The sequence below is a fragment of the Brachyistius frenatus genome, unplaced genomic scaffold, assembly GCF_029030835.1.
Source record: "Brachyistius frenatus isolate BFR_SWC_R1_liver_20210118 unplaced genomic scaffold, ASM2903083v1 Contig_17, whole genome shotgun sequence".
Classification (NCBI taxonomy): domain Eukaryota; kingdom Metazoa; phylum Chordata; class Actinopteri; family Embiotocidae; genus Brachyistius; species Brachyistius frenatus.
In genome coordinates, this window is record NW_027210616.1 from 139,991 (window position 1) to 155,293 (window position 15,303).

The 15,303-nt window shown below is 48.0% G+C and overlaps 1 protein-coding gene across 2 annotated transcripts in view; it reads left to right on the top strand.

The window, feature by feature from the left end:
- The window catches only part of rab28 (RAB28, member RAS oncogene family), a 28,524-nt gene extending 22,764 nt beyond the window's left edge, over window positions 1-5,760 (top strand). Inside the window, exons 5-7 of one of the 2 annotated variants that reach the window (XM_069694195.1) lie at window positions 1,255-1,358; window positions 1,460-1,537; window positions 4,454-4,776. In XM_069694195.1, coding sequence (XP_069550296.1) covers window positions 1,255-1,358; window positions 1,460-1,537; window positions 4,454-4,549 — 278 coding nt within the window. In that variant the 3' untranslated portion in view covers window positions 4,550-4,776. Of the gene's footprint in view, window positions 1-1,254; window positions 1,359-1,459; window positions 1,538-4,453; window positions 4,777-5,315 lie in introns of those variants that run through there. The other variant, XM_069694194.1, reaches the window with a different exon arrangement.
- Window positions 5,761-15,303: the final 9,543 nt, after the last annotated feature.

The window sequence follows — 15,303 nt, forward strand, 5'->3', positions numbered from 1 at the left end:
CCTTGCCCAGAAAGGTTTCTGTTTATATGTCCTTTATGGTGATGGAAATATTCCTTCTGGTCTAAAATGATTCTTTCTAAATGTATTTTTTTGGCCTTTAGCATTTTTGGGTCACATGTCATAGGACTGAGTTATTAATAATACAGGATTAGTGCAGTGTTTATATTTCTTTTTCGCTATGTATCTGTCTCTCTCTTTCTCTGCTTCTGCCTTTATCTCTCTCTCTCTCTCTCACACACACACACACACACACACTAAGGGGCATGAGAACAGGGTAAATCCTTGACAACTTCAATGAAACCTCACACAAAGACCAAAACTCGGGGGAAGGAGAGAAACGCAACACCGTACAGTAGCCTGACCTCCTCCAGCTAACATAGACATGTACGCACCAGATACCGGGCGTGGCCACCTTTCTGCACAAAGCCAGAAATAAAGACCGAAGCTACGGCTTTCAGCAACAAGACCCCCGGGTGACCTTCCTTATCGACCCCAGCATGACCCCATAGTGAGGAAGGGAGAGAAAGCCAAGAGCCCGGTATCACTGCACGGGAGTCGAATGCACAGGGACGTCACCACAATAGCTAAAAAGGAAGGCGCTGTCACATTGTGCGCTCGCAGTAAATCAGCGCCGGGGTGACAGTCCCAGATCTCGGGACCTCGCGACCACCTTAAAGGCCCGGGCACTCCCATAAGTCAAACTGTTTTCTTCGACACTCTCGCCGCCGAGAGTGTCGCCTCGAGTCGTGGAGTCACTCATGTATTGTTTCTTAAGCATTTCTCCACAGCTGGGCTGGTTCTGTGTCTGTGTCGGGTCAAACAGAGGTTCATGGCTTCAGGGTGCAACTGTACTAGGCTTACATGGAGGAATGTGTCACATCCAGCTTTAATACCAGCTGGGAATGGACACTCGGGGGGATGGAGAGGGGGGAGGGGGGTACCGAATTTATCATTTCCACTCTCGAACCCCCTGAAAACGACTCCCTCCATGAATTAAAAAGTACAACAGCCAGCGGTGTCTGCAGCTGGGTTTGAAAGCAACATAACAATTGAATTACGCTTTGTTTTCACGTGCACCTTCCTCGTACACTAGGCAGACCCTCTCCATCTTAACTCAAGCGTAAACAGTTATCTTTTCTGTTTATGTTCTGATATGTAACAGTCAACCCTGCGAGAGTGCTGCATAACCAGCGTATAAATCTATCTATCTATCTCTTGCAACATTTCTCACACCACGCTGTGTTTTGTCCGCAGTCGACCTGGAGCACATGAGGACGGTGAAGGCTGACAAACACCAGCGCTTCTGCCAAGAGAACAGCCTCATCAGTCAGTTTGTATCGGCCAAGACGGGGGATTCGGTTAGTGCCAGCCGATTCAATAAGTCGCGATCAAAAACGTGGTGTAACTCTGATAATATTTACCTTGTCCTGTTTTTCTTGTTATCTCTCTCTCTCTCCAGGTGTATCTTTGTTTCCAGAGAGTGGCGGCAGAGATTCTCGGCATAAAGCTAAACAAAGCAGAAATAGAGCAGTCCCAGGTGAGCCGTAACGGCATCGAGGTTCCTCTCAAGTTTCACCAAAATGTCCTGCGCAGCAGCCTTTTAAGACACGTTTTAAATGGTTTATTTGACTAGAATGCAAAATTTAGCATTCGTTCCTCTCCTCTGCACTTACGTACGCACTTTTTTTTTTTTGCGATGGGATTGAAATTATTCAGGCTATGATTTAATGTGGTCATTGATGCATACATCGCGTGTTTAATCGCCTCATATTTTTTTTTTCCCCCAACCACCGTCTCGCCGACCGAAGGCAAAAAGTACCAGTCATTCAGAGGAGAGAAAAAAAAAAAAAAAAGGGGGGGGGGGAAATAAGATGGATATCGATTGTTTGTTCAGCGCAGTATTTACCATTATTTTGTAGCTCTTAATCAAGCGGTGTGATTCTATGATTCTCAATTAAGGAACGTCTTGACAACAAAGCATGCGAGGCGTCCAATAACATTCTTTAATTCGGAGCTTGTATCATAAACAAACTCAGCTGAGGTCCAGTTCAGATTCGAAGGGGTAGTTTTTTGGGATGCGGAGCAGAAACGTATCTCGTATCATCCACTCACGTTTTCATCCAGACCGAGAGCATGCACAGAGAGAACGCAGCCAGGAAGTAATCAGTTTGATTGTTTACTCGGTATAAATGTTTCTTTTGCTCGCTTTATGAAAAGGTTTAAATAACTCTTCCAGGAACGGAGGGGAATTTCACCGGTTTTGGACCTGTTTATTGTGTTTATTCAGAGCGTTTTTTATTTTTTATTTATTTATTTATTTATTTATTTTATTCTGTTTCAGCTTCTAAACCATTTTAATTGGAATATTTAGCTCCATGTAACCGTGGCAACTGTTAATTGTAAAAGAAGAAGAAAAGTTCTTGGGGTTTTGTCGGGTTCCTCTCGCCCGGCGTTGTGTGTAACGTTATCCCCGAACTGAGGGGAAGGTCACGGAGAGTGTGATAGGTCAGCGGAGGTCGCCGCACACCGTAAAGGACTTCTTGTTGCGTAAACACGAGTTTGCTACGTCCGCCTCCTGTGACGGTATACCTGCCGCTGCCGCTGCCCGTCTGTAAATAGACCCACATTGAGCACATTAATGCGTGAAGTCGGAGGCTAAAGGTAGGCAGTTGTAGGGGTGAGGAGGTCAGGATGGGCTGTCTTGATTTATTTGGTTTATCTCCCACCGTTTCGGGACAAAACAGGGTCTCGGCCCGCCAGCCGAGACCGAGGTGCCCGGTGGTGGAAGCTGGAGGATTTACAAGGTCACCTCCCCCAGAAGCATTAATCCTGGGTCCGATACGAGCGGCTGGAGCCACACTGGCTGGGTAGATGTTGATGAGCTCGGGGCTACACGGAGGTCAGGACCCCCAGAGAAGGGAGAGCATGGAGGGGAAGGACTGGCCAAATTCTCAAGCTCCTCTCCCATCGCCGACGCTGCTGCTGACTGACTGAAAATGAGCGCAGACTAATGGAGTTGTCCGTCTGTTTTAGTCCTCCGCCCCTCCACCGATAGTTCTGTCAATAAAGCAAAGCGCTTTAATCCGGGCTGATCAAGCTGCGCGAGCGGCCGGGTCCAGTTTGCACCTCATGGAAAAAGGCCGAGATTAAAATAAGGAAGAGAAATTACCGTTTTGGTACTCAAATAAATATCGAATGGAAAATCAGATACACCTTAAATCATTGGCGAGTGTGCGATACCGAAACGTTTGTGAAATTGAACTTGCTGGCACGATTTCATTTATCACGATCGCGTGACAAACTTCATTTGTTTGCTTTTGCGTCCTTCGCAACACATTTGTGTCAATCTTTTCTACCGCGAAATAGAAGTTTTCAGAAATCTCACCAGGCATAAAAAAAAAAAAACTGCAGTAAAATCTGGCTTTTGATCAGGAAAAGTAAATTCTCTTGTTAATTCTGAAGATATATATATATATATATTTTTTTTTTACCGGTGTTTACATTCAGCACGTCCTTGAATGAGCGACGTTTTAAACTGCAGCTGAAACCAAGTCCATTATCGATTAAGCTGGCAATTACTATCTCGGTTAAATTAGTCGATTGTTCTATAAAATAAATAAAATTCTTGTCACGGTTACATTTGTTTAGTTTTGTCCAAATTAAACAAAAAAAACAAAAAAAAAAAGCCACAAATCTTGAAAAAGCTGCAACCTGGGTGTGTTTGTCAGCTGTCAAGGTTTGGAGAGCTGAACACGAGGGTCGCAACCCCCCCCCCCCCCCCCCCCCCCCGACGGCGTTATATCTGCCCGGCAGCCCTCTCCGTCTTGGTCCTCTGTCTTTTGGATCAGATAGCGAGGCCACGGATCACTCCGACTCCGACAGCGGGCATCGGCAGCTCGTTAATCAGACGGCCAGCCGGGTCCTGGCGTTCGGCCGCGCGGGCCCGCTCCTCTGAGGCTACGCGGCTTCCAGTCCAGCCGTCCTCTCACACTATTCTCATCAAATGCAGGCTGGTGTGAAATGGAATTTCGATGGGAGTAACGCCAACATTTTATTGCCGGCTCCGACAGTCCAAATCTTTAAATCCAAATTTAACGGATGACACGTTTGTTTCTTTCGTCTCTCGGGTCGTGGTTTGATTTATTTTTTTTTATGGGAAAATTGAAACGAGTTAAAAGATTTGGGCTTCAGGATTATATGCTGGCTGCGTCCTCTGATGCCATGCTTCACTCTTTCTGTTTAAAAAAAAATACATCACACTTCACGATTCATCTTGTTCTAATCCACCGTCTTTTAACTTCACTCGATCTTTGTCTCCATTTTTTTGGACACTCACCATGCTCTCTCATGTCTCTGTCCTTGTCCTGTTTTGTTTTTGTTGTTTTTTTTTTTTCTTTTTTTCCCGTCTCTTTCCCGTCCTCCATTCGTCCACTGCTCCGGTGAACCTGCTCAGAGGATTGTGAAGGCTGAGCTGGTGGACTACCCACAGGATGAAGGTCCAATTAGACAAGAGAACAACCAGCAGAGCAAAATATGTTCGGTTCAATAGCTGGAAGTACGTCCGACAGTTCCACAGCTGTTATTTTAGTCGCTTCATCTTTAAACCTGTTAGAACGAAGAAGCGGTTGCTTTGTAGGTTGCAGCTCACAGTTGAATAGCGGTAGAGCAATCAGATGACTAGAACCCAACCCCGCCTCCTCTGTGGTAGTGTTACCGCAGGGTCAACGGCATTTCGCTAAGGAATCTAAAGATGTGCATGTTTTGGTCTGTGTGATGTCGTTAATGTACCGGGGGTGTGGGGGATGTTAAAGTACAAGCACAATAACGTTTGGAAGCACATTTCCAACGTGCGTCGACCCGACGGTCCCAAAAAAACGCAAACGCTTCTTCCGTCGTATCTTGTGACACCAGCGACCTTGGGAGGCGTCCGCAGGCCGACTTTTATTACCTCCAGGCGGAGCCGGGCTAACCGTTTCCCTTCGTTTCCAGTCTTTGCGCTAAGCTAAGCTAAGCAGCAGCCGTCTTTACCTTCACATTTAAAGAAGAAGACGCGACAGCGGCGTCGACCTTCTTCTCTGAATGCGCGGGAGAAAACGAGAGACTTCCATTTCCCACCGCCGCAGCGTTTCAGCCCTGATTTCGCTGTAATGAGCAGCTCCTTTTTTTAATTTTTTAATTTTTTTATAGTGATCTGTTCAAAAGCTCGATTTAATCCGAGTCCCGCGGTGGAGGTCAGCGGAGCTCCCTTTAACAAGAAGAAGTCCTTTTTAGCTTTTTTTTTTTTTTTTTTAACTCTGGTCTTTCTTTACTTGCAGCGCGTCGTGAAGGCGGACATTGTGAACTACAGCCAGGACACCGTGGCCAGGACGGTCAACACCCCTCGCAGCTCCATGTGTGTGTTGCAGTGATCCCCCCCCTCACGCACGCATACGCGCACACGCACACGCATGTAAAATTGTCAGTATTTTGGGGCGTTCGGAGCGTGTTCCCCGTTGTTCGGCTGAGATAAAGAACAGACTGCGGTTTCGAGGTCTCGGTCTGCGGATCGGATTTCTTCCAGGAATGATTTCTTGGGTAGTTCACCAAAAAGAGAACCTCCGTTTTTTTGTTGTTTTTTTTTTTTTTCCCAAGTTTACACGCAGCTATCATTTTATTTCATAGATTCGTCTTAAATATGTATTTAAAAAAAAAAAAAAGTCTTAAAGTTGTGATTTGATTCAGGCGTTAGTATGAAGCCGGTCGTTGAAAGGAGGAAGACGTATATCGGTCAAAATAAATAATATTAAATAAATAAAATTAAATAAATCGAAATAAATCATTTTATTTAAGCGTATTTGTTTTTTTTTCTCCTGCCGTCGCTGTAAGGCACATTCGTTCGTTTCAATCAGTCGGTGTGTGTTTTTTTTTTTTTAAAAGACGCGGACACCCGTTTCGTCGGCGCGGGTCTCTACGACCGCAAAGTGGCAACGCCAAGAGTTCACGGGACAAACGGGGAGGTGAAACCGAACATCGGTGAACCTCTGCTTTCCGTTCGCCAGTTAAGGGGCTCGCGGTGACGCGATGCGAACCGCGCACCGTCTCCCTCCCCAGAAATATTTACAACTTTCAATCTCAAATCGAGATCTACGTTTTTTTTCTATCCTTCACTCTTCGGGTCACGTCCCAAAATAAATTCGCGTCTTTCGGGTCGGATCCGTCTTCGTAGCGCCTTCGCCGCTGATCATTTGAGCTCTATATTTCCACGTATTAGAAGTCATCACGACGCCTCCCGCGGGTTCTGATCAAGTCAACTCAATGTACTCTTTTGAAAAATCCAGAATGTACTGCGGTGAAATCAGTGAATGTTTAGTCGACGTCGTACGGCGGCAGATTTTGTGTTTCTCAATAAAAACAAAATATGCTTCATGGAAGACAAAAACGGTGTGTGTGCAAGTGCATCTGTGAACACTTCATCTGTTTGGGAGACTTTAATGCGGAGCGGTCGGTTTTGTTGAAGCCGCTGGGAGCGGCCCTCGACGGCGACGCCGCTTCGCCAAACGTCCCCGTGTCTGACTTCGGCGTTCACCGGGAGACGCTCCGCGCAAATGCGACGACATCGACCGAGGATGTTTTTCCGCACCTGAGAGTCCCGAACCGAGGTTCGCGTTTGGTTTTTCCGCAAACACCGGATGTCGTTCGATTCGCTTTCACGCCCGAGAACTGAAGAACTTTGCGCGACGTACCTTCGTCCCGTCGTCTTCGCGTACGTAGGCGGCGGCAGCGGCGGCGTCCTCGACTCGTCCCCGATCGGCGTGCGGAAGGAAGCGGGCGTGTTGTCGACTCACGGTAGATCTTCTGTTGGACCGGAGACAAAAGGAGGAAGAGATTCATTCTGTTGCCGCTGTGCTGTTCTTATTCAGCCGTCACTACCGGGTCTTATTCCCCTCTTTTAATTTTCTTCGTCAGATCAAATAATAATAAATATTCAAATACTTCATCGTCGTCTCCTCCTCCTCCTCCTCCTCCTCCTCCTCCTCCTCCTCCTCCTCCTCCCCGTGTGCTACGGCAGCTCATTTTTTTTTTGTTGTACTTACCGTGAAGATGGCCTGTCTCAACGTCCCGTTACTGGTCTGAAAATTTGAACCGTCAATAAAGTGTCCTCGCACTGCAAACTGTGGTCCAGTCCGATCCGGACCGAGACCGCCTGCTTCATGCAGATGAGAGGCCTCTTCTACGCCTGGTTCAGACCCAACTCCAAAAAAAGTCCGAAGGTTCGGACCAAACAAGGTAAGCGTTTGAAGTACGCTACAAGTGAGCTTTTTTTTTTGGTCCTCCTCTCTCCACTCGGTGCTCACCACAATTAAAACAAAATGACTGCTTTTAAGTTGGTTGACCCGCGTTGTCCGTCGTCTACCGCTGTTAAGCGTGTGACGGGGCGGAGGTGGGGGTGGCGGGCGGGGTCAGGAAGTCCAGAGACGGCAACAGAGAAGCCGTAGCCTTGGTCGGTAAAGGAGAACCAAGGAGTGCCATCGCGCCGCGGTTCCGGTCAAACGACAACACGGGACTCTCGGCCACGTCTTCCCGACTGCTCGTCCGTCCTTCGTTAAGCCTTTTTTTTTTTTGTGGCTCGTATTACTGTTAAATTACGATATCGAATTACATTGTGTGTGGTATTAAAATTCAATTTGGCCCCCCCCCCCCACTCCCCCCCACTTGCAGAAACCCCGAATCAGCAGTCGATGTTCGTTTGAGGAGTGCAGTTTCTCCACATCGCGAGACCTCGTGAATGCGAGCAGACTTTCCCATTACTCAACCTTTGTTTAGCGTCCGACCACATTCGGACCTCGGGGCGGGGGGAGGGGGAGGGAGGGGGGGTCACTGCAATTTTTCACTCCGTGCTGCGAACACAAACCTCAACGGGCCCCGGAGGTGCACGATGGGAACTCGACCGCTGCTGATGAAGGACTTTACGGGTTAAGGATCTCCGCGTCGAAATTGAAGCGTGAGGACGGAAACCTGACCCGCCTCACCGATCCCCCCTCCTCATCCTCCCCCCCCCCTCTCTGGTAGCTAATGAGCCACCTTGGTCTTTGTTCAGTAAATCTTCCCTGAAACGGCTCCTAAATCCCGCTCAGGACAGATGACACAAACGGCTTTATAAATGGTTGTGAGCGGTATTAATTAATCACTTAAACAGCTCAGCCTTTTGTTGCTGTCACACGACTGCGAGAGGGTTCTGGTTTTGAGTTTTGAGCTTTTTTTTTTTTCTTCTTCTTCTTCTCCTTCTTCTTTTTTTTCTTTTTCACCGAGTCGGCGTCATTGAAACCACCGATGTATTGAGAAGGATTAAAGGTCATCGGAAACCGCCGAGAAACGAAACAAAGGCTTGCATCTTCACGGAGGGGGGGGGGGGGAGGACCTTCCATTCTCGTCTTCTCCCGGGTGTTGTTGAGCGGGACGGCTGCCGAGCTACTGCAAACAGCGCTGGGCCCGAGCGTGGACCGAGGCGGCCCGGCTGGGGTCGTTCCGGCGCACGTGCGTTGTTTCGCTTCGCCGGACGTCTTTAGCAATTGTCTCTGCTGAATTTTTTTTTGTCGAGAGCCGTCACCGACGCTGACAGGCGAGACTTGGCCTTGGCTTTGCAGCTGTTTAGACAGGTGTTTTTTTTTTTTTTTTTTTTTAAACTTAAGATGTTCACAACAGCAACGTCCCCCCTCCTCCCCCCTCCCCTCCCGCCCCGCCCCCCTCCTCCGCCCCGCCCCGAAGACGGAAGGAAAGAACATCACGGCGAGGCTTTTGACGGACGGGCGGAAGCCGAGGGCGACTTGCGTCAAAATGAATTTGTCCCGCCGTCCCCTCGGCGGCTCCGCGTGAATCGCGTCGTGCGCTGGTCGGTTTCGGTGTCCGCTCACTCTCCGTTCGGGTACGCGCGCCGGCGGAGATGCAGAAGCAAACGGACGGACTGCACGACGTGTTTTGCAGCACGCAGTCAAAAACACCGTGACGAGTTAAATTTGCTCAGTACTTTGTCGTCTCGGAGCGAGTTTCGGTCCTCCGTGAAACCAAAACACTTCTTTCCCTCTGGGAAGCGTTCAGTGGGCACAAGTCCTGCTCCTTTTTTTTTTTTTTTTTTCCCCCCGCTCTTTCCTCTTCCTCCCCCGTCTGTGTTTCTCATCGCTGAAACTCTGCGATGACAGTCTCAAAAAACCACACACGACAAGCCGGTAAGAGGGCCATAGTTGTGGGCTGTGTGCTTTTTTTTTTTTTTTTTTCTTCGTGTGTGTGGGCAGGAGGAGGCCAACACCCTCATGATTACCCACTCACCCTCTTCCGTTTTCCACCTGTGCAGAGTGCCAGACCCACAGCGTTGAGGGAGTAGGCAGGACTGAGTCAACCCCTCTGATGAGCTGCAGTCCCCCCACCCCATCCCACCCCACCCCCCCCTCCCTCCCTCCCTCCCACAGTCCCCACGCTGGCTCCTGTTTTTCTGTTAGAGCGCACTGGGCCAGCCAGCAGAAACCGGAGTGACAGGCAAAGCCAGGCGGGGCCCGCACCGGCCCGGAGCTGGCATCCGTTTACTCAGAGCACCCTTGGTGAGCCAGCGGTGGCGAGTTCCCAGGGTACTTCGGAGGACTGCTCCGCTCTGTCTGTCGTCTCTGTCGCGAGCGCGTCGGGTAGATTGTGATCTGAGAACTCTGCTCGTCTCATTTGCAGCTTGCGCAGACGGACCCGGTTAGGTGCCGTGTGTCTGCCCAGGCTGAAAGGCGCATGATTTATTTTAGGGGCGAGGATGTGGGCATTCGGAGGGGTCATATTTATAGTCCGCTGGTCTGGTGAGAAGATCTGCCAGAAAAAGCAGAGATTCTGAAAAAGAGGCGCAGGGGACAGAAAGCTGAAAGTCTCCCTCTCTTCGGAGGCCACGGATGAATGCTATTTTCAGTGGGGTGTAATGAATAGCACTTAAAACTGAATAGCTGTTGTATCAGATTTTTAGATGCAGAGAGGACGGGTTCGACGAGAGCGGCAACAAAAGGGGGAGACTCTCCGCGGAGCGTGCGATATTCTTTCCACCGAGCGACAAAGCAAAACACCAAAATTAGGTGGCGACGTCGCGGCGAAGCCTTCTCACTTAAAATTGCCTCTCAGATGAATACCACCGACTCCCCAGATAGAAAACTTGTTGAGTGTTTACTATCACCGAGCTCAAAGCCAGCAGGCTGTTTTAACATCCGTCCGGCAGTGGGGAGAAGTTGTTTTTCTTCTTGCTCATTGATAATCAGATTTTAAGGGGCGGGCCTACAGGTATGATTTGTGACATCACAAATTCTGGTCCAAAATTCTATTTACACAAGTGAGTTGTGGAAACTTGAAGCCTACAGTGCACAAACACCAAGAATAGACTTTGCAGTCAAGTAAGATACGTCTTCTGTCCTGCAGTTTAACTTTAGAAATGAAATGTATTTGCATTTATAAATGGATATTCACAGATTCTGGAAGAAGCACACGTTATTTTTAAGGATCTTTTACAACAGACACAAATCATTTCTGTGTAAAAAAAAAAAAAAAAGTCTACTTTGTGGCGTTTGAGTTATTACAACGTACACGCCAATCTTATTTCGAGTTTAAAAGTGACGCCGATGGTATCCGCGAGGTGAATATCTAGAGTCTGCGTGGAGTGGCTGCACAGTTTACGGGACTGCCGTGGCTCGGGACGGTCAGCTGACTCCGGCTGTCTCGTACTCGATCCACAGAGGGATCGGCCGAACACAAACTCGACGAAGTGATCCGCGCTGTTCGTGTTTCGTTGACGACGTGTTATTTCTGACACGAAGTCGACTGAACGGTGCGAGGACAAAACACCTCCCAAGCGTTGATCAATTTGCTGATAACGGTCCGTAAAATGTTGGGAGCGTTTAACAATGGCGTCATGTTGTTCAGTTTTGTCCGAAGCAAGACGGAGAACTTTTGGCACGTTTCATGAAATAATGACGGCAGTTGACCAATTATCAAAACAGCAGCTAATTGACCTTCCGGCTGATTATTTGAACTCTCTTAAAGATGCTGAACGTGCGGATCAGTATCTGAAGTGGATTCTGCAGGAGAGATTTAGCACGTTTCTCCTTGAATGCAGCTGCAAATGCTGCAAGACGACTAATGCTGCTGTCCTCTGCGAGACAGCAAGCTTTTCACTTCTCCGTCCCGCAGGTGGTGAGTATTTGAAATGTCATATTTATGTGGGTCCTTCTTTAAACGTGATAAAAGGGATCATTAAAACGAGTGAATTCAGAGTTTTTGCATTTCCCGTTTTAAAAACAGACTTCAGTTCCTGGAAATATAAACAATACTTAAATCCGCAAAGACGGTTACGTTCAAATTTTGCGACCGAAGCACGTTTGCGATTTCAGAGCGGCTGGGTTGTGTGTCTTGCGGCGCGCGCGGCCGAGTCGATCGTACAGTCGAATGACGGTCCTACCGAGATGCCGCGAGAGCAGCCGACCGGCCGCGCGCGCGCGCCCACATCGTAAACAAAGCTCCGGAGCCTCCTGGAGGAGCAGATAATGACCGAACGGGACCTTTTCAGAGGTGACAACTGAGCCTTCCTCTGACTCGCAGGCTCGTACAGATCGTGTGTTCGATAAAGGATCCGCTCCGTCAGAAGGAAACACAATGATATCATGATGTAGAAATGACTAATGACCCGGCACCTGAGCACGCACCCTCTTCTCCTCAGCGCCCGACTGCCATCCTCCAACAAAGAGACGGTTACTGGGCGGCGCCCGAGTTGGGTGTCGCTACTTTCAGCATCTGTTGGGAAGATAAATACGCATAAAAGAGTTAATAAGCAAAGTGAAAATATAAGGAAGGAGGCAGGTTACAAGGCCATCACTCAACTCCGCTCGTCTGTGACTCTTACGCTTTGTGATTCCTCCCTCATTGTTCCCCGAAATACTTTGGATACAAAACCCGATACGAGAGCCATTCACTTTTTTAAGTGCTATTCATCGCAGGCCGCTGAAAATAGCATTTATCCAAAGATGACACTTTGAGGCTTTTCTAAAGACTACTTAGGAGACCGCCGCGCTTTGAGACGCCTGAAAAGTGCGAATATGCGTGTAAACGTTCCACTGTGGCATTTTCTGAGGTGGGAAAGTACGGCTCTGGGATTAAATGAGTGACGCTGCGGAGCAACACCGGTCGTAGCCAAAATGAATTGAGCATTATTGTTCATTACAGAGGGCATATCCCTTCTGGATTTGTACAAGCATGCCAATTCCACGTTGACCTCTGCCACAAACGACGTCCCATTTGACGTGCGACAGAGTGGAACTTTCGCTCCGTGTTCGACTGGAAAATTAATTCAGCATGAAGCCTCAAAAATGTGTCTCCTGTTCGGGGGGCCTCAGCGGAGAAACAATAGTGTGCGAAGATGGCATGCAGCGCAGCGCAGGTCCGTGTTTACTGACACCCATGAGTGACTGCTTCAGGTGTTCATTTCCCTGCAGGGACGACCGCTCAGAAAATCTGTTAAACCGGGTTCAAAAATATGCGGTCTGTCTGTGCAAAGAACAAAAGGCACAAGACATTTCTCCACCAGGTGTCTTTGGAAATGGAGTGCTTCATGATGTGTACACATGAAGTACACATCATCAGTGAACCTCCACAATGTCGACTTTTTCAGGAATCGGGGGGGAAAAAAAAAAAAAAAACGACTTTTATTTTTAGCTTGACGGCAACACATTTCTCACGTTATCCAACGGGATTTGAAGATCCTGAGCGGACAGAAGGAGAATAAATAGACCGCCTACATTTATCTGAAATGAACATGCAAAACTTGAAGGTGACGATATTTCATGCAATATTTGATAAATGAAGGAAAACATGTTGAGGATTTTTTTTTTTTTTTTTAATCTGACCATTTTTCATGGCTGAGAATGTTTGAACTCGGCTGACGCACACGAAGGATGACACGCCGGACTCCAACCAATCGCAGCTCGTCGACTTTCATTACCTGCGTAACAAACATACAGTAGGTGACAGGTAAGGTGCCGGGGATCGACTTCTACTTGCGACAAACTTTTACGTATGTAGCTGCGGTTTTATGAATGAAACTGAACCTAGAAACATCCGTCATCGCCCGGTGTTGACGGTGATTTTGGATTTACTTCACAAGTTGGTTCTCAAATGGTTACGGGTTCAGTGAAATGAAAGGAACGTCATCCTGCTTTAATTGCTGTATCTGCAGTTGTGTGTCGAGGATGGTATCAAGATTGCCAAACTAGGCGAGAGAGGCTGAACAATTTGAACACGTTAGTCTTTTAGTTGATGTGGGGACTCCAGATTTTCCGTCCGTCCCGCTGTAGTCCACCAAACGGTAGAAAACGGCGCCCAATGCTCATTTACCTTCCCGATATCCGTTGCCTGCTGGGTCAGGACACCGTCGGGCTGGTATTGTCTAGTCTGATCTCAACATGAGAACACGTTCAGACTGAGAGCAGCTCCGGGTTTGTTTCAGGTGACGGTGAGACGATGCAATACGATCCGAGAAGTCGAGAGATTTACGAGTTTTAAGCCTCACTCGGAGCCAAAACACTGCACGGCGGTTGGTAGTACTTGGAGAGAGGCTTGTACAACTCCGGCAGCAATTGTTTTATATTTCATCACGTTGTTCGCGAAGGAAATCTCTAGTAATAGTTGATATTACAAAGTCACCCAAGGGGACTGAATTTAATTTGCCCGACGTTGTGCTTCTTGAAATGGGTGACATTTTCCTTCTTTGCAGAACAAATCTGAAACTAAACAATGCAGCTCCGTTCAAACGGATGAGAGGGTTGCGGTTTTTTTTTTTCTCGTCGGGTTAATGTCAGTCTGAAGTCCGCTTCAGACCTGCATCCCTGCAGCTGGAAAGAATTCCATACCTTGCTGAAGGGCACCTCAGCAGGGTGGATTTTGGCTGTCAAGGGGAATTGAGCGCCGGCCGTCTGGCTGAAGCACCGTGACACCAATCACAACACCACCCTGCTGGTCCAGCCAACAACAATATACAGTCAAATGAGGGACTGGCACGATACAGAGCAGCACCCAAATGTTTGAATCAAGGAATATTTCTTGAAATGTTTGAAAGAAATGTGGTGCGACAGTGCTCGGGTCCTTTTTTTTTTTTTTATTTTTTTTTTTTTTGGGTGGTAACAGACAATGTTCTCTCGCTAGATCAACAGTAAGAAAACTTGTATGTTGGAAAAAGTAGCTGGCTCGTATTGAGAAGCACGAAAGCGCTGATATAATGTGAGGTGACGTTAGAATTCCTCTCTCTGTCCAACACAATGTGGGCAGTGTGGAAAACCTGGATGGTGTGATTTTTTTCAGAGTATCCATCACGGCGTCACAAACCCTGCAGGTCTTACTTACAGTACATAACGCTGTTAATCAAAACCAGCCTGTTCTGGGGGCTCGAAGGTCATCAGCCAACAGGAGGAAATTATTGATGGAAATAAAGGTGCAGGGCTGCTCCAAAGGCAGCCGTGCTCGATGTGGAGTTTGTAGGCAGGCTGCGTTACGAACAAGGCGGAGTTGTTCACATCTGATTTAAGGGCTGCTTTTGTCTCAACTCGCGCCAAAGAAGGGCTCATGCTTTTATTGGCCGTTTAGTCTATTTCCATTTCTTGACCTGCATTGAACGTCCACTAAAAGTTAATAAGTCTTTAATGTTTTCTTACTTTGAAAATTGCCTATGGACAGAGTGGAGCCTGTGATTTACTGACCTCAGCGGCTTGAGCTGCACATCAAGACATTTCTTTTGGTCTCGTATTATAACATATGAAATCACTTACAAGTAGCTACTAATTCACAGCGATCTGTCAGACCGTTTTAATCGAGACATGGAGTCATTACAGAACGTGATGACATTGCGTGCGCGCGATGTATGGCCGGCCGCCATTATTTGGAAAGAGAAGTGCAGCCGAGAAAAGTGTCTCCAAAGAAGAAAGGGACCCGGTGAGGGTCAAGTTCTCGTGTGCATGCTGTTGTGTGAAGTGTCTGGTGATTGCCAGGCTGTTCTCAAGACGCTGCTGGACAGGGAGGTGAGCGGTAGGTTAATTACTATAGTGAGAGGGAAGGGTGAGATGCTTTACATAGCCCTTTGTGGCCTGCGGTCTTGGGTTTCCAGCACGGAGAGGTGTGAGCAAAGGGTGCCCGTTGAAGATGGCGAGGGGTGGTGGCAACGCACGGTCCGAGCCCGTCCTAAAGTCGCCACATCGATCATCGACGACAGCAGCAGCGAGTCCAATGTGAAAAACATGCCGTCACACTCTCGGTCATACGGTCACC